This window comes from Amblyomma mixtum, chromosome 3 (genome assembly GCF_055824585.1).
Source record: "Amblyomma mixtum isolate Tamu chromosome 3, ASM5582458v1, whole genome shotgun sequence".
Classification (NCBI taxonomy): Eukaryota; Metazoa; Arthropoda; class Arachnida; order Ixodida; family Ixodidae; genus Amblyomma; species Amblyomma mixtum.
In genome coordinates, this window is record NC_143014.1 from 112,628,541 (window position 1) to 112,647,792 (window position 19,252).

The following is a 19,252-nucleotide window of genomic DNA, read 5'->3' on the forward strand; positions in this document are numbered from 1 at the left end:
CAACATATTTTGTCTATTTTGACGAGTTACTTGCCCTGGAGCGGTTGTTTTGCCTGCAAGCGGTTGCTTTGCCTGCAACGTATCTTGGCGCGATGTATAGGCAAAATTTTGTTGGGGCCAAAGCGTCAAGGGTAGCTGCGTTTTCGGAATTATAAAAACTAATATGGATATTGCTTACTGTAGGCTACACGCATCTAAAAAAATGAAGAGACTAACAGTAATAGTTAAAAAGTTATCTATTCAGTATTAATTAACCAACATATTAGTTAGCTCGTCTCAGCTGTATACTGATGTGCTACACTGCGGAAAGTGCAATGCCGAAAAAAGCGCGCTTCTATCTCAAAGTGCCTATTTTCAAAAATTGTAGGACATCATAAGTGAAGCACCTGGTGTTTTTCGGTTTTGTCAGTGAAGGTGAGCCAGAATTTTAAAAAAATAGTCTTTTTAAAGGCGCTGTGGTTCAACCAATTTCGGCCGCGCGTGCCCGTTTCGAAAAGCGATCGACGCGTCCATGTCAGATGGCCTTCTCTGTCCCGCCCGCGTTGCGGTTACTGTGCTGCTGCTCGCCGCTGCTTGCTACTCCGAAGGATACAGAGGAGATCACGTGAAAAGTGCGTCACGGAGTGACGTGCAGTGACCGACGTCATTTCGCTCACGCCGGAAATGGGCGCTTTTCGATAAGGTCGCGCGACGGCGAAAATTTGGTGTGCCATAGCGCCCACGGTAATTTTATTTTCGGAATTCTAAAATGGGGGATGGCGACTAAGGGCCTGTTTCATATTTTCAGTTGCAACCGGGCGCCTAGCTGTAATAGTGAAAAAGCTAACTATTAGAAATTAGTTAACCGGCTGACTAGTTAACATGATCCCCCGTTTTCTGATGTCTCCCAACACCAGTATTACAACGCTCAAGAAGCCATCGAGACTTCTCAAAAAGTACATCTATTTTAAATATTCTGCTTCACATTCACTGAACAACACGAATATAGGCTGTTCAAAAATCAAATTTTTAGGACTTTTTGAAACCAAACGAAGGCGGTTTCCGCAAGTTGGTATGCGACCAAGAGGACACAAAGTGAAAGAAGATTTTATTAATGAAATAAGATCAATTAATAAACGTTTTAGCCAATGCAGCCAGCGTGCATGGCTAAATCGAACCCTAGAGGCGGTCGCATACATAGACTACATCACTTAGTAGAATTCTTGTCGCACGCCCGTGTGCCCATACATTCAAGTGCAAATTTTCCACTTAATCCGTATAATTACGCATGGAAGGCGGCGGCGATTGGCGCGGAATTCTTCCAGGCGTGACGCAACAGCTTGAGTGACCCTTTGTTTGACAACATGGTAGAGTGATAGGGGATACTGATATCTGTTTCCATTTCACATGCGGCTATCAAAAATGGAAGAAACGCTCGGCGAAGCAGCCACGTCAAAGTAAGAAAAAGTTTCGCGTGGATAACCACCGTCTCCTGGCGTAATTACACGCACCGAGTTGGAGTTTAGGAGGCGAATATCTGGGGAACACGCGCGTGGTATGAGAATTCTGCCATGTCCAGGAATGCCAACGTCTCTAAATTTCTAATATCAACATGCATGCTAGCTACTGTAGCTATGAAGTTTATTAATTTATTTTATTCAATTAGGAGGTTAATAGCGGCAATTAACTTCTCAATTTTTTACGCCTGGTCACATAGTCTACGCAGGATAGCAGTCTTCGTATACTGTGTGTTGTTTCTGGGAAAAAATATGGAAAATATAATTTCAAACACCCTGCATAGTTCCGTGCAGATATTGCAGTATCTCGGTGATCTGAGAAAGTAATCCGCGATATAAATAATTCGTGACGCAACACATGCGTCTCGAACAACGTTATTTGTTAACTGAGATGAATGGTGCCCAGAAGCGAATAGGGCTAGGCCCAGGAAAAACGTCTCGTCTTATTCGTGCAGCTATACCTAGCATGAACGTATACCATCTTGCCCAATTTTCAGTAATTTATTAGGCTAATCTTCATTGCGCAGTAGCATACAAGTCATTACTCGCTCAGCGCCCGCAGTGGTAGAATTATGGCATTGTCCGCTTCGTCAGAGAGAGAGAGAAAAAAAAAATCTTGAAGACAAAACGCGTATGCACAGTGATAACCAACGGAATCCGAAGATCAACTTTTTGATTCCAAACTGAACGTACTTTGCCCAGAGGCACATAACTAAGTCTATTATAAATTTCGATTAGGCGAGAAGATATCCTGCTCATTCGACGACGGTCACCTGTGCAAGTGGCAAACGTCCAATCAGACGGAAGACGTGCCCTGGGAGCTGAGTGACGTGGAAAACGGCGTGCCTCAGCTGCCTCGTGAAGACCACACACTCTCAACACCTCAAGGTTTGTGGATACTTCTAATTGGGCGCGAATAGCCAGACCCCGTCCTGGATAGTTGGCACCACAGTTGTAGGTGCAGCAGAAGCGCATTCGCTCATACAGGGCCTGGCCTGGAACTTTGTTGCTAGTAGGTGGTCTCGATAAACGCATTTTGATACAATGTAATGTATATGAACCGCGCACTCGGATTTGAGAGAGCGTAATGCTAACAAAATGTGCCAGAAATTGATACTGAGTGTTTCACAGTACGGCGCCTGTTATGGTTCCGGGTCCTTCTTTGGATAGCAACCCGTAACTAATTCTGTCATTGTCTTTAATAAGTACAGGACGGGGGAATTTTTTGTATCACAGGATGATAGGGCGCGATTTGAACGGCACAAGACAGTGCATGCATTCATCAAGCACAGTAATGCTTAAAAGCGTTTCTTCTACAATCACTGAAACACTGTGACCAAGATACGCGCACCATTTTGTTGGCGTTGATTTTTAATTTTTGTCAGTACTGTCAAATAACCACCGCGGCATGAAAGCGCCGGCCAGTGTGGACCTCTGAATGCGGCTGAATCGCGCTGTGTCCGTACGCGCATGCTGGCGGTCGCATGAATTTTCCCTGCCGCATTGGCCGCCTGTTAACATGCTGCAGTTACGAAAAGTGCCCGCTTCTCGCAGCTCCACTTACAGTTGAATGTCATGTAGGAAGTGCAAGATTTGAAGATATTTACGCCTCCTCTCAATCAAAGAGGTTCATTCGTTCTCCTCTGGCTGCCTGAATACAATGAAACACCTTGGTGAGGTCCATTCGTCTGGAACGTATAAAATTTCTTGACGTAACTTTGTTAACACTTTCCAAATTGAACTACCGATACGCACATCTGCAGAGATAAACAGAGCAGAAGAATGAAGATATACGGCATTAAATATAAATTTGCCGCAGTTTTGCTTTTCTGCCGAAGAAAAATTAAAATTAACTCAGCACCCCTCCCCATACCCTCCGCATTTCAGTACATAAACATGGCTGAAAGCTGAGCGGGCATGTTTTAGCAATGCATATTGCGTTGTGTAACTGAGATAATGTAATAGATAATGCATCAAATGTTTGCGGGGCACACGTTTCGCCGAAAAACGCTATACCCGTTTAGCCTGGGCAGATAGCTTAAAAATGGCAGGGGCACGGCAGTGCTCCAGCCCTAAAGCACAGAGTGCATGCCGTGGCTTCTACGAAATTTACTTTTTCAGCAAATTGCGTGCCCCGTCAACTTTTGACGCCGAATGTGCGTTAGATAACGGAGGAATTCAGTAATTTTGTAGAAAAATTAACCTACTTCAGCTGAAGCAGCGAAATTTGCCTCTGTGCAGGGAAGTTTGTCTATGCGGAAAATAAGGCGAGCAGCAAGGTCGTGAAAGCGAAGCTCATCAGCCCGGCCCTGGACCCGAAGTGGGTTGGAGCAGCTTGCCTTTCATTCTGGCACTTTGCAGTTGTGGAGGACCCAAAGAGGTAAGCTTGCCTTGAACGATGCCCTTTTGCCTTCTTCAACGTGCACGAAACCTACATAATTAAAATAAAGGTTAACTGAACAAGTAATCATGCATTTTTAATGACCTCAGTACCTTTGTTTTTGAGTTTTATTTAAAATATCCATTTTATGCGCTTTGTTCTCGTTTCTTCGGGTAAGAAAGCGTTGAAAACATGTTGAGCAAATCAGTGCTTGCGTAGTTTTTGTTATACAAAATTTCGCAGCTTTTTACACATTAGATTGGAATGCTTGTCCGGGGGGTTTCTTTGTGGTATTCTTATTGCGAACAAGTAAAAACTCAAGAGTATATTGCTCATGAATGCAATATTTAGTGGATATGCGTTTGTTTTTGCAGTGCCTTACTGAACACTCATTAGCTAAGCTAAACGTGACAGCTTGAATGCTTTGATTTAATAATTGCTACATGTTTATACTGTTTTTTAGCTACAATTTGACCGTGTTATCTGCCAACGAAAGTGAATGGTGGTCGAGCTCTTACCAGCTGAAACGTTCCTGGAGTCAAGAAGTCGTCCGGCTTTGGCTACAAGAAGGCAAGGTGAGAATTAATTAGTAGTATATCTTAGTAAATAATGACAGTACTTGCGACTGTTGTTAATGTGGTACAGGCTTAATCACGAACTCATACAAAGGTAGCCAGGCAAACAGAACTTCTGAGCTTCATTCCTGCGTTTTTTTTGCTTGTTTGCAAATGCAGTGCAGTGATGTCGACACTCTTTCTTAATTAACCCTGCCGAGAAGGTAGCCATTACAAAATAAGATCAACAGTTTATCGTGAGTTACCTTCGTTTATATTGACAGACACCGCAACATCCTTTCTTCTTTGATTGTTTGAAATCTTCATTTTCAGTATCGCATGCGAACGCCAGGAATAAGTATAGTGCAGTCGAGACAGCTGTTTATCTCGTGTCCACACTTCGTAGTGTGAGACACCGGTTTCCGTACGCGCACATTTCACGCGCGACACAAAATGCCTGAATAGTGCACACCAGCCGGAGCGGTGATATAACATTAGGTGTTCAACAAGTTTCCTTCCAGGATTAAAAGTTGTTAACCCAATCAGGCAATTTAAAGGTGTTACATTCAGATATAAGTTTGGAATGTCCCCCTTTCTAGGAGCATGTCACATATGATATAGTATCCACCAGTGATAATTCACTCTCGCCGCCGGCAGACTAATCTCTGCATGATGCCGTGCAAGAATGGGGGCGAACGTTTTGCCTCACCCACCTAACAGCCCGGACCTCACGCCATCAGACTTGTGGCTGCTTCCCTTCAATATGAAGGAACATTTGCAGGGTGCGCACTTCGCGTCCGGCGAAGAAGTCATAAATGCAGTGCGTTGCTGCTGCTGTCAACAGCCGCCCTTGCTGTCCTTCGACGGCATGCAACGACTAGTGGACCGGGAGCGAAAATGCATCGTCGCTGGTCGGGACAGCGTAGCAACGAGATATTTCAGTGCATTTATTTTACCTGGAGGGCTTCCCCATTACAGAGGGGGAAGGGCATTGAACCAGAGTAAAAAATAAAGCACACTTCGAACACATTCTAACCTCTCATTTGCATGCAACGCGTTTCAATTACATCGATTAATGAAGAAGTTGCGGTCTGAGAAGCAAAACTCAATGAACACTCCTTGTATGCTGAGATGAGTGTTATTTTGGCCATGAACACATTATGCTTTAATCTTCTTACTAGAAGCCGGTTAGAAACTTTTTTGGCCCATATAATAATAGAATGAAAAGTGTAAGCTCTCAATAGATTCTGATGCGTCTGGCATCAGGCTCAGGATCAAATCCCCATTACGTGATGAGCCCAGTTCACAAATTATGCTTATGCTTACGCAGGAAGAGACTGACATAATAAGATCTTTGACGTCCTGTCTTCGCCTTGTTTTCTAAACATAATGTCATACCAACTAGCCAAATTCCAAACTCTGGATGCTAATATTTGCTTGATTTTACTAAGGGCCGAAGAAGCTGCTGCAGTACTAGTAGTGACGGCGAAGGTAATAATAGCGAGAGAATTCGCAGTTATTCTATGAGCGGTCAAAAGGAATAAATCAGTGTAATACCATGCAGAGTTGTGTGCCTTACAGGCTGCTGATGGGAAACATCCGTCCACAAAAGCCCACAAAAGCTCCGGCTACCTTTTACAGGTTATTACCTGGCAACGAGTGGGAACAAGTTACTCATGTGAGGAAGCCCTCTCTACGCCTGGTTTTGTCACTAGAAAGCAAAAAAAAAGAGAAAAGGAGACGAAGGAAATGCCGGAAATGTGTTTTTGGTACTGGAATTGCAGGAGAAACGGGGAAAACTGGGTTTTCCGGCATAGTAGCTTAAAAAACCTTGGACTTGAACTAACGTGCTGACCGTCCTTTGTTTAATTTTGTTCCAGGGCCAAGTGTCCATTGAGGCCTCACTCGGAACTGCTCTGATTGCTTTGGACGACATTGTTTTGACCTACGGGCAATGTGCTTCCGAACGTAAGTGAATATTATTATGTGCCTCATTGCTCCCGCGCACTTAAAAAGAACATACTTAGAAGTACGCTAGTTAACTTTTTTATGACCGTTCTTTGAGGCAGCTGTTGCGACGCTTTTATAAGCTGCGTTGCTAAGGCACGTTAAATAAAAACTTAATTGAATTCACAAGTTTTATATCGTCGATGTTTTATACCTATACTGAACATTCCACACGAGTTGGTAATGCAGAGCTGTAAGAAAATAAGCAAGATATTAAGAGCACTCGTCGATGAGTCTCTATCTGAGCATTATGTGCTTAGCATTGTCAGCTGCTAGCCACTGGCATGGAATATACCACTCTGCGTGCAGCAACCCTTGTGAACCTTTCCGACGTGAAGGCGAGCGAGAACTCAAATGCTATGTAAGGAATCTTAGTCGGAACGGCACTGCATCTGATGGGCTGCAGTGGAGCACAAAACCGGTTAAGGCTTCTGCCTCCGCAGCCAATCCCCAACATGTGCTCACAGTGTTGTTATTTTACTGCATTTAAGCTCCTGGAAATGGCAATAAATGTTTACAAAAATGTTAATGTGTCATCGACATGTGTCACCGACCAACAAAAGAAGACTAGGGTTGGTATAACAAAAAAACATTATTTTCTCCTTTTTTTCGACTCCATTTAACATCCTCATTCGTTACTGTCTCAACGCAGGCATGTGCTCGCCATCGTCGGTAGCGGTCTCTCGGAGCTGTTTGCAAGAATTAATTTAAGTGAAAGGAATAAAATTGCCGCATTACATCATACCTGTACACGTTCTTGCGTAGTTGCGCAAAACTACCCGATTAACGTAGCCAATTGAGCCCGCCCCTGTTAACACAACTATAGACCAAGTGTGTCGCTGAAATGAGTTGTAACTACACTGACGTGTAGTGCAGTGTACACGCTTAGTGTACCTGATCGAGAGTGTTAGTGATGCAAGTGCACTGAGCGTGGAGTTTAACCGACAGTTGCACTAAATATATAAACCTTAGCATTAATACACAGTTGTGAACAAAAAGATATGATATTCCAGTTATTGGAATTTAACTTTCGTTACCGTGCTTATCCTTGAGCACGAGGTTGGTGGGGCGACAATATCAGACTTTTTATGCAATAGCAACCAATATTTATCATAATATTGAGCCCCAATTTATTCCCACAGCAAATGTTTTGAATAAATGATTTTTTTGCTCTGTGCGGGTATTGGATATAATATTTTTTTTAATCACGAAATTAGGCAACAATTTTAAGGATGACTTTTCACAGTAACCTAATGCCTGAGTGCTTCACACGCAAGCCTTTTCCTTCGACCACTGCTTGACACCGCCGAAGCTGGGAGTTCAGGTAGATCTACTTAAAACAGTGCGCAGGGACAGGACAAAGTCGAGAAACACACAGACACAGCACTGACTGACGACGACAGAAGTGACAAAATGACGATTCCATGGCTTTCTTTGTATTTTTAGAAACGTTGTCAGTCAGTGCTGTGTCTGTGTGTTTCTCGACTTTGTCCTGTCCCTGCGCACTGTTCTAAGTAGAAAAATGAACCAACTGGCCCCGCTACTTCCCATGATTCAGGTAGATGTCAGAGAACATCTGGTCTATGCTTCCCCACTTTTGACTTTCTGCTCGACGCTGCTGGCGTTTTTGTTGCTCGGAAAACGCGCAATGCTTACTCAAAGATGTTCAATTGAAATAAACTCTGCAGACTGGCTTGGCCAGTCCATAAGGTCAATCGTCTTCTTCATACACTTCTCCACAAGCGTAGAAGAATGCTTCGATTCGTAATTCTGTTGAAACACATATTCAGATTCCAGATTACTGCATGCCTATGAACGCATAACTTATTAAAGAATGCCATGATAAACCTCTTCGCTCAAGACATACTGTGGATTCTGTCAAGGAGACAAACCACACAGGCAGAGAACCAGCCCCGTGCGGTTACTTTCCCGCCTCTGTGGTTCCCCCTCCACCCCAACCCTTTTCCTTCCCGCCTTTGTTTCCCAACTTCTGCGCGCTCTACTGACAAAATAGTACGCATACAAGCGTACCAGAAACAGAAGTGTCTTGCTGAAAACAGGAAGAAGAGGCTTCTGTGTGCCAGTGGTTGCCAGCGGCTTCTGTGGAGCGTTCCTGCTTGACTAAAACTTCCTTTGCCGAAAAACAAAATACCTGCATATTGGCGTTGCCGGTCACGGTGTGCACAGTGTGTCATACTGTTACAGAATGTAGTGTTTGGTGAGGTCGCCGCAGTGGCGTTGCGGGTCATATTCGCTCTAACACGTAACATTGCGGGGGAATAACCGCAGTTTTGCTTGCAGTTTGCATCGCGAGTGCTCTTCCCTTCACACAGGGCGGGGTCTCAGCTGTGACTTCGAGCGGGGCCCCTGCACGTGGACAAACGCTATGAGCAAGCGAGGAATATCGGAATGGTTCGTCCACGGAGGACGACTGCGGTCCACTTTACCTCGGCCAGCGACTGATCACACGCTTGGAACCTCGCAAGGTGCGATCGCCTGAAACACAAGGGCATTCGGTCTTTGAGAAAGCAAAAAAAAGTGCTTATGGTATAAAGGATGCCGCCTAGTAATAAGCATGCATGTGTGGCACAAAAAACTGCAATAAGCGAAGAAGGTATTCTCTGCATTCTGTACGAACTTTAAAAAAAGTGGCCTGAACCTCATCTGGTCGCAAAATCAAAAAGATATGTAACTTGGGTCTCCAAGTGTTTATCCAAAATGGTCATTGTACTCTAACACTGCTGTGAAAACGCAGATAACTGGTTGCGCGCAAAAATAATTCCCGTTGAGGAATTTGACTCCAAATTTCAGTCAGTCTGGAAGCCTTTTTTTTTTTTGCAGGCAGAAGCGGGACAAAAGTACAACTTCCAGCGGATGACGAAACGTTAAATAACTTATAAATAACTACGGTTAAATAACTACAAGCCAATCTCATAGCAAGTGCAGCCATGGACATGAGGGTTCCTGAAAAAAAAATATTTCTACGTTGTCGGGCAAAGCAGGTAAATGAAAAGTATAGAATAATGAGAGGTGGCCCATTCTACAAGCGCTGAAATAAATAAGAGCTGACGTTCAAGCGAGGAAAAGCAGGAATATTTTTGTTTTCCGTGAATTCGCCTCCCGTGAACTTTTGAGAGTGCTTGTACATGTTGTGAGCTACCTTAGCGCAGTATTTTTTAAGTCATAATAATTCATTTTGAAAATGATAACTTTTCCTACAGTCAGCAGCACGGATTTAGATAAAGATTACGGACAATGACCCAATAGATGGAGATATAATATTACCAATGAGGTAATCACAGGAGACCAAGAATATGCAATTTTGCTAGGTATTCTATGTATTCAGAGGCTTCTGACGTCATTTTCTATGTTGAGTTACTAGGTGAGCTTAAACAAATTTGAATCGAAAAATAGTGTTTCTTCGATCTCACCTTACATAAGAAACTGCAGAAGTTTATTGCCTTCGACGGTTCATGTGTCGGGTGACTTGGATATTATTTCTATAGTATGCCAGGGTTCTGTACTTGCACCCCTCTTATTCCTCGTTTGTATTAATGCCATACATTCTCGCATTGAATAACTGACTCTAATCTTTTTGCAGATGATTGTGCCTTGTTTGTGATGATTGTGATTGTTTTGCACATGGTGACTGGCCCTGGACAGGGCTAATTGGAGAGATATGGAAGAGGCCTTATGTGTTGCAGTGGGCGTAGTTAGGTTGCTGCTGCAGCTGATGATGATGATAGGTCTTGTACTTCAGCATAGTTATCCTAGAGTGCCAGGTCAAGCCTGACCAATCACTGCCATCAGTTCGTGAATGGCGGAATAAATGACAAATTAGAATAACATGACTAAATTTACAAACGCCAATATCACTAACAAAACAGGAACATTTCCCTATGCCTACACGTTAGATAATCTGGATAATAACAACTTCTACCTAGTCTAGTATTTGGGCTTTGCGCCCACAAGTAACATGTGCTAGCAGCCACCCACCTATTGACACCACCTGCCGCAAAGCCAAACGGTTCTTTCTCAGTAGAAAGCTATAATCTGACCATCTGTCCCTGGAAGATAAATGGAAACACTTAAATCCCTACAAAGTCAAGTTTTGGAGCACGTTGGCATAATATTTGGTCCATATAAAAACTACGTAATAATCTAGAAGCAATTCAGAATATAAAAGCGCACTATATTTCCTGGCTGTTCTCGATCTTAGTCTTGGCGACCATCGCGAAAGGTCAACCTTTCAAGCACTTCGACGTTGCAGGATTTTGTCCATACTGGAATTCACATATAAATCCTTCGTCTCGGACTTTATAAGATATCCCGGTCGCTCTACCACCACAATCTCTTCAAACATCCATTACTAACAAGCCACTCGTATACGACGATTCACGAGACACAATAATATTCATAAGTACACATTGATTCCATCTTCTATTTCACACTGGAACAACTTACCAAGTGAAATGGTAAACTGCACATCGGGAGGTTTTATTTCTTCAGTATACAGAGAGTAGTTATTCTGAATAGAATCATTTTGTTGCTTCGTGCCCTTTTGCTCGACCTTTTTATCCGCCTTGCTCAAAAGTCTTATCGCAGTTTGGGCCTTGTTGAGTGGCCATTTTTGTGTATATGTAGTAACCACTGTTATACATGGGCTAGGGTGAACACATGGAGTATATGAAATAATATATAAAATAAATAGAAGTACATGCGTTATCAAAAGCAAACTTGCCTAGAGAAATAGCAAAACCTGACAAAGCTCGGGCTGGGCTCGAGGTGCGTTGCTAGAGTCAGTGGGCTTGCCTTTACATATGGCTTCACCTGAGGCTCGTACTTAGCAATGCTGAAAATCAGAAGCCATGGTAAGGCGACAATTTGTTCGTTCCGAAGCGTGCTGGTAGGGAGCTATATACCATGCAACCGTTGCCTTTTCAGTGGTTCCGAGAACAGCCTCTCTAGGTGTACCGGATAATATTGATCAACGCATAGCTTGCCTCCACTTCACTCTGGCTTGAGCAGTTTCAAGGTACACAAAGCTCATAAACGTGCCTCTTCGTCGTCCTCGCTTCAAAGCTTTGCTATTTTCTTGCTACTTCGAGAGCAACGTCAAAAGAGGACAACATAAAATCGCGTAGCGCTTGTGTTATCCGTTGTGGTTTCGCTCGAAGCTGAGGGAACAATATCAAGATTATTGTCGAGCCAGGCATAGTTTTAGCCTTCTAAAAATGTTCACTGCCTTACGCTGACCGAAGTCGGCTGGGGTTGTGTTTAGTTCGGTCGTTCTTCGCGAGCGTCCCGCCTTCAAGAAGCCAAGTTGTCTAAGCGCTTTTTTTCCTTTCTCTCCACGCACAAACAAGGATCCTACGTGTTCGTGAGCGGCGCTCACTTTTACTCGGCCCAGAGTGCTACGCTGGTGAGCGAGTATGTCAACCTGGCGGTTCCTGGAGTTCAGTGCATGGATTTCTGGTTTATAGTGCACAATGTCGCTGGGGCGCAGCTGAGCGTAAGTATAATCAGTCAATCAATCAATCAATCAATCAATCAATCAATCAATCAATCAATCAATCAATCAATCAATCAATCAATCAATCAATCAATCAATCAATCAATCAATCAATCAATTAGTCAATCAATCAATCGGTCGGTCGGTCGGTCGGGTGGTCAACCAATCAATTCTGAAATGTCCACGGACAACCTGTCGGTTTTAGCGCTCGCGCAGTAATAACAATGACGACATAAACAACGATCAAAATTAAATGAATACGACTGTTTAGAGGTTAAGAGACAAGCATCAGTAAAACGTAATAAATTATAAAACTTAGCAGGGGTATGGGATCGCAGATTTGATGAAAACCTGAGAATGAGCGCACATATGGATGATGATGATGATAAATACTATGCTTAATTACTGCGCGAAAGGGACGATGACGCAGTAAGGAACAAAAACGCATAGCTCCCTACTTCGTTCTCGTCCCTTTCGCGAAGTGGCTAAGAATCATCAGAATGAATCTACTAGTCCGACAAGCTTTACTGATAATACTATGAGTTGCACAACACTGAGATAAATCAAAGGAAGGCGGTAATGTAGCGTGCTCGCGATAAAGCATTCATCACCATTGGACGAAAAGATCAAATATTCAGCTTCAGCCTGAAAGCAGAACCTTTCCCGCGACTTGGGATTTACTATGTCTGTTGGGCAACTTCTCAAAACGAGCAAGTGTTATTGATGTGTACTATATGATGGCCTTGAGATCCAAAGTCGAACTATGAGCAGTATGGAAAACTCTCATGTACCATGTCTAGAGTTATAGACAGCCAGACATATCTTTTATGGGAAAGTCGAATGTTGTGATTGAAGTGTTAGAACAAATCAGACATGAATACAAGATATTATGCATTACTAGGCTAGTTTCCAAATTTTTTGTTCTTTGCTTTTTCTGAATTTTTCTTCGCGTCACAAAACAGGTTCACACGGAGCAGCAAGGCTACAACGGTTTTAAAAGGGATGCTGTATGGGCTGCCCGTCCCAGCAACTTCACTGGATGGCGCAGAGGACAAGTCAAGGTACCCCGGGGAGCTAGGGTGCGTATTGAGGTCCTGTTTCTTCAATTTCCTTCTTCTTGAAAGCTCATCCCCCCATTTCACATCAGTGCCCTTTGCTGAAGAGTTTTTGTTGATTTTTTCTTTCTTTCTGAAGTGGGCATTAGCGTCAATAAATAATTCTAGGGTAAGATCGGCAACAGAAAAAGAGCGCAGGAGATGTCATCGCAGTTGTCACGTGGTCTTAGTGATAGGCGAGTTGGCAGGAACCCCATGCAGAAAAAAAAAACAGCAGAAACAAACTGTCTGTTCAATCAGGGGCTAGGTGGTGAAGTATCTTAAGGTGGAAAAATGCGCTACAAGACAATGTGGTACAGAGGTGATGAGAGTCTTGAGATGTCTATTGCAGAAGTACTTGCTGTTGGGCTGGTTGGTTCATAATAAATTTGAATGGCGCGAAGGACGAACACAGGAAGACAGAAAGATAGAAAGAGCGATATATAGAAACAAAAGAGAAAGCTAACAGACATAAAAAAAATCTATTATGTCTATTGGGCTACCTTGTACCCGCGTAAGAAAGGAACCCCGGGGGTGGGGACAGCGGTACGCACTTGGCAGTCGTTTTAATCAAAGTGGCTTTCGCTTACGCCCTTATTTCAACATCATAAGAAACTTTTTGGACAACCCCGGTGCTTCTATGCGAATATTATTAATCGTTGTAGAAGGCGCATGCGTCATCACGGACCTTCACAAATGCAAGAGCACGCTATAACTCGCCTTTTGTGGCCAAAGGGAAACAATACGATGCACAGGAGGCGATAAAGTGTCTTTGAAAAAAATACAAGCAAGAAAGTGCTTCGCGGTACTATGCAAAAAAAAAAAAAAAAAAAGGGAGAAAGCATGCGCAACTGCGTGAGTTTTACTGCAAGGCACTTGCTTGACTCTGTGGACGCTACTCTTCTTGAGCCCGCAGGTAGCTTGCAATGGGATCGAAATGTGTTGTTGCGTTGTGTTGAACCGTTTATTACCTGTAATAACAAAAGATATAGCTGGTTACTTCAGCTGCTGTACGTAATTAAGGGTGAGTGCTGCACGAAAGACAAGCTATTCGCGAAGCAGCTATCATAAATACGCGCGCAGACAGGAAAAATACATAAGTGGAGTAAACTACGTTCCCACTCAAGAAACTGTCGCTGTTGAACGACCGATGTTCTTTATTCACAATGCGGCGGTTAGCATAACCATGACTTTTCGCTTAACGCTCGCTGTGCTGGTTGCTCATGGCTGAGGCGTTTCGCTGCTTAGCACAGCGATGTCCCATTCGGGAATTATTTTCTTTTTCAGGGAATTTGATGACTACCGTTTGGCGAAAAGGGTACTTTTTCTACGTTTCAAGAAATTTTATGGACAGAAATGTCTTACCTTTTCCAAAACCGACAAAGTTTTCAAGCGGCTGCAGGGAAAAAGGGCCGGAATCCACCCAAGCGCAGACATGTCACTACAAAGAAAAGCTGTAAAGTTTCCACAGTACCTTCGTAGTTGAAGAAAATTTGTCCTGGTCCCGGTCAGCGAAGTTTTCTTCAAACGGGAAGTTTCTGAGACAGCTGCACATCTCTCCTTTCAAGCCGAAGGTCCGCGCTTGGGTGGATGCTAATGAGTAATATCTGCCTTATTTAAAATCTACTGCATCTTCGGGGTTTCCTTTAAAAGATTGGACCAGCCAATAGTATCTGTTCGTGACTTGGTTACTGAATTTTTCTGCATTCATTCTGCCTGATATCATTAGTTGCACTGATATGCACACTTGCATCGTGTAAAAAATTTCAGAGATTTGCGCACCCAACTGAAATATTCGTTTCCATTTTGTTTCATTAGTTTTTTTAATAATCTACATTAAAAAATATCAAGTTTTTTTTCAGCGCGCATAGATTATGACTATATATAGGGTTTAAGTGTTAAAGAAAGACATTTAGCTGCCCCACGATTTTCGAGTTACCAATTGCGTCTTGTTTTGTGCAAACTTTTGTTAACGAAATTGCAATTATTCCTTTTTACAATGAATACATTCTGTGCACTATAAATATTATATGAATATGATAGCCTGTTCGATTATTTTTTGATAATTTAAGAGAGACTATTTATTGCCTCTCTTTATTTTTGTGCTATGCTCGCTTTTTCAAATTTTTTCTTCTGACTTAAAACGTGTCGTAGGGGATATGACTGATCGAATACTTAGGGGTAATTATGCCACTGTGCGAGAAAGCGGCGGCCTGAAGTTCAAGAAAAACTGCAGTCATAAGTTTTTTTTTTAAATAGGTCTTAAGTCCTGAATGCAGCTAAAATTTGATTTCGAGGTTCAAGAGGAAATGACGTCATAAGTTTTATGCGGGGAAACGGTGCAAGAAACCTATGAAAATTTCATTCTTTAAATGCCTTTGCCCTGCCTTCCGAACATGCCCCAGAAAGGTGCATTCTTTAGGGTGAGGACCACTCTCTGGCGTAAATCTGTGAGCCATTCATCCCTGACTGGGCCATCGCTGGCTACGTCTTCGTCGCCAACGGTGAAACGTCATGACAAGCTAAACGACAAGCTAAAAGCCGATTGCTACAAGTTCTTCATTTATTTTTGTAGGGCATGGCTTTCATCAGCAGTTCAGTGCTGCCGAGACGCCAGTGACAAACGCTGCCGACAATTTCATTATATCATTATAGACTTATCTGTTCTTTCATAGACATACTATGGTTTTTCGTGCACATCCACTCCAGCATGCGAAGGCGAGCGTATCCGCACTTCGCGGGCATTATTAATTTAATTAAAACAGCCTAGCACAAGGATTCAGGGGATTGAGCTTTTGAAGCCTGTGAAGAATGGGCGACTGTATTTATACACGATTTCCAGGTTATGCTTGATGGAAAAGTGGTGCCCAACAACAAAAACAGCTATATCGCCGTAGACGACATCAGCATTGACGTCAACAGCAACTGCCGATCACTTCCCCAGGGTGCAGCAACCGGAAATGAAGGTGTGCTCCTACTTTCTGTTTGTGACGCGTTGCTTTTTCGTATTCGTAAGTGACCCCTCTTTTTCTCCCTTTTGAGCAACCCGGGAACGTTGACAGCCTATCTGAAAACGCTCCTTTGCGACGCTGTCATAATCGTCGTCAGCCTGACTACACCCACAGCAGGGCAAAAGGCTTCTCCCATGTAAATCCAATAACTCTGTCCTTTGCCAGCTGCGACCACCGTATCCTCGCAAATTTCTTAATCGCATCCGCCCACCTAACTTTCTGCTGCCCCCTGCTACACTTGTTTTCTCTTGTAATCCTCTCTGTGCCAGTGAAGATTGCTTCACTAGTCAAGCCAGAAAAAAAAAAGAAAAAGGGCGCTATTTTTAAGATGTCAAATCAGTTCAGTCAAGCTGAAGTACGCGCATATCAGAAAGCGGGCTCAGCTTTTCGGAGTACGTGTGCATTTGGAGATCGTTCTGTTTATTTTTTTTTGTGCACTAAATGATCGCAGAGGGCATTGTGAAAGACTTCCGCACGCTTTTTTTTTTGTTTTCGCATCGGTCAGCCTACGTACTTCTGGACTGCTCTTGGAGTGGGCCTCGTTTGTGCCCGTGGTGGACCGCCTCTTCCTTCGACGTCTTGAAGAACTCCAGGTCGACATCTCCCCAGTACTCTCTTGCGCCAGCATCTGGCCCAGAGGGCCACCGAGGTGAGGCTTACGTGGCTCGCTTGCTCGCTACTGGCTTGGCGCTATAATAATGAAGCCCGCAGGCAGCGAGAGAAATAGCGCGTTGAGCATCGGCCAGGAGCCAACGAGTGAAGCCTGGTGTCGCCGCATTTTGGCTGTTTTTCGTACTTCAGCGAGCAGGTTTAGTTATAGGAGCCACCGAGAGAAGGTCATATTTTACAATATTGTACAAAGCATGGGTTGTATGCGGAAATATTAACTAAAGAAGGTAAACATCGCTCAGTTGAAGAATAATAATAAATTTGAACACACACGCGCAAAAAGGGAAACGAAAGAACCGCGCCCGACTCATTTGGCTGAAAAAAGAAACGAGGAAGATAAAAAAAAAGCAAGGAAATATACTGGAAGCAAGAGTAGACAAAGCTCGTGCAGAAGGAAGACAGTTTTCAGACTTGCACAGGTCATTTAAGAGAGCCCATCTATAGTAACACGGACAACAAGCGTCAAGAGCGTTAACCTGCATTATTAACGCTAGCTTTATTTGAGTTAGAATCAGCAGTACTGCGTGGCAGCAAGTCTGCGCGCAGCGACGTTGGGTGTAAAGCGAACCTCGCCTGCCATTTTGACGGTTATGAACGCAGTGACGGAGCGTTCGGTATCATGCGCCACAAAAGACGACGGCTAATTTATGGATCTTTCGCCATATGCAGTGACATGCTTGTCGTGTGTCTCACTATACAGAGGGCAACCTCCAAATATCGTCTCTGTGCGTGAGCGTTACTCCTCATTGTGACCGTTCAGAGCATAATGATCTTCAACATGCTTGATAAACTAGATGCAACTGAGTTATTTACTGCCGTTTATTGATGACAATGCAGGCTCATTTGTGTACACGGGCTGTGACAGCCGAAGTTCACCCCAGAAGACGACAGCTTTTCTGCACACTCAGCCGATCCGTGCTACGAAGGATCTCGTTTGCCTACGCTTCAGCGTGCACGCGTTTTCGGGGACCGGATGGCAGGTGAAACTTAGCCAGGTGAACGGGGCGAAGGACAACGTGCTCTTCCTGAGCGCTGGCAGGACTACCGCGGACCGTTGGTACAGAGTTGCGCGCACTGTGTCATTCAACACTCCCCAAGATTCGAAGGTAAGCATCCGTATATCATGACAACATACCTATAATAGCAAAAAAAGAACAGTGCTATGGCAGGTGTGACAGAATTTAGGATCGATATAAGTGTGTGCATATTTATAAAGAAAAAATTAGCTTACCTCACCACTGAGCAGCGACATAGAGACAGTTATAAATTGGTGCGAGAATTGAACTTTACTAGGGATCTCACGGCGGCCGTCGGACCAACTAAATTGTTCGTTTCCGCCTGGAAAGACTGAATATGTGAAACTACGCAAGGTCAGTCTAAACTCGGTAGACTTATAGTGTGTGTGTGTGCGTGCGCGTGTGTGATCTATATATATATATATATATATATATATATATATATATATATATACCGGGTGTCCCAGCTAAATGTAACCAAACTTTTAAAAAAGGAGAAGTGTCCTAGTCCAGTGAAACCAACTAAGGGTTGTTCATAGTCGCGTAGCCTAGTCTTGAGTATTTTTTTCGCTCTTTAAAGTTAATTAATTAGTAAAGTTTAATTAGCTAACTTTTTAATTATTGACTTCAGGAAGAAAGTGTCCATGTAAAAGTTTTAGATCACCTCGAAAAACCGCTAGTAGTGCTGTTTCCGTCAAGTAACGATTTACGTAGATTCATTTATTGGCCTTAAAAGAAAGTTGTCACGTGACAAGCTGCTCGCTCACTTCTCTGCCCCAATGTGCACCCAAAGTCTCAACCGAGGAAAGGACTTCAGAAAAAACGGATTTTATTCTTTAAGGCGCGTCTTGGGTCGTTGAAGTGGCACAGTTGTCATGTGGAAGCTTTGTCTTATTGTGCGGGTTATGGTTAAAGGCCGGTAAAAGAACTACTTTACGTAAATATTACTTTGCTGCAAATGTCTCAGTAAGCTGTTTCTCAAAGCGATCTACAACTTTTCCATTAACACTTTGTTCCTCAAGTCAAAAATTAAAAAGTTAGTTAATTAAGCTTGACTAATTAGTCAACCTTGAAGAACGAAAAAAATACTGCAGACTAGGTCACGCGACTCTAAACAACCCTCATTTTGTTTCAGACGGCTAGGACACCCCGTGTTTTTTAAAAGCTTGGTTACATTTAGCTGGGACACCCTGATACACACACACACACACACACACACACACACACACACACACACACACACACACACACACACACACACACACACACACACACACACACACACACACACACACACACACACACACACACACACACACACACACACACACACACACACGCACACGCACACGCACACGCACACGCACGCGCACGCACACACACACACACACACGCACGCACGCGCGCGCACACACACACACACACACACACGCACACGCACGCACGCACGCACGCACGCACGCAGCCCTCTCCCACCCATTTCTCCGCAATTAACCCTGTCCTTTGCCAGCTC

General features: G+C 43.6%; 1 protein-coding gene across 1 annotated transcript in view; it reads left to right on the forward strand.

Moving 5' to 3' along the window:
• The window catches only part of LOC149351441 (MAM and LDL-receptor class A domain-containing protein 1-like), a 177,537-nt gene that overhangs the window by 21,157 nt on the left and 137,128 nt on the right, over window positions 1-19,252 (forward strand). Inside the window, 10 exon segments of the mRNA XM_089580756.1 lie at window positions 2,235-2,384; window positions 3,738-3,876; window positions 4,340-4,451; window positions 6,311-6,398; window positions 8,771-8,923; window positions 11,804-11,949; window positions 12,912-13,028; window positions 15,886-16,009; window positions 16,560-16,703; window positions 17,561-17,829. Coding sequence (XP_089436882.1) covers window positions 2,235-2,384; window positions 3,738-3,876; window positions 4,340-4,451; window positions 6,311-6,398; window positions 8,771-8,923; window positions 11,804-11,949; window positions 12,912-13,028; window positions 15,886-16,009; window positions 16,560-16,703; window positions 17,561-17,829 — 1,442 coding nt within the window.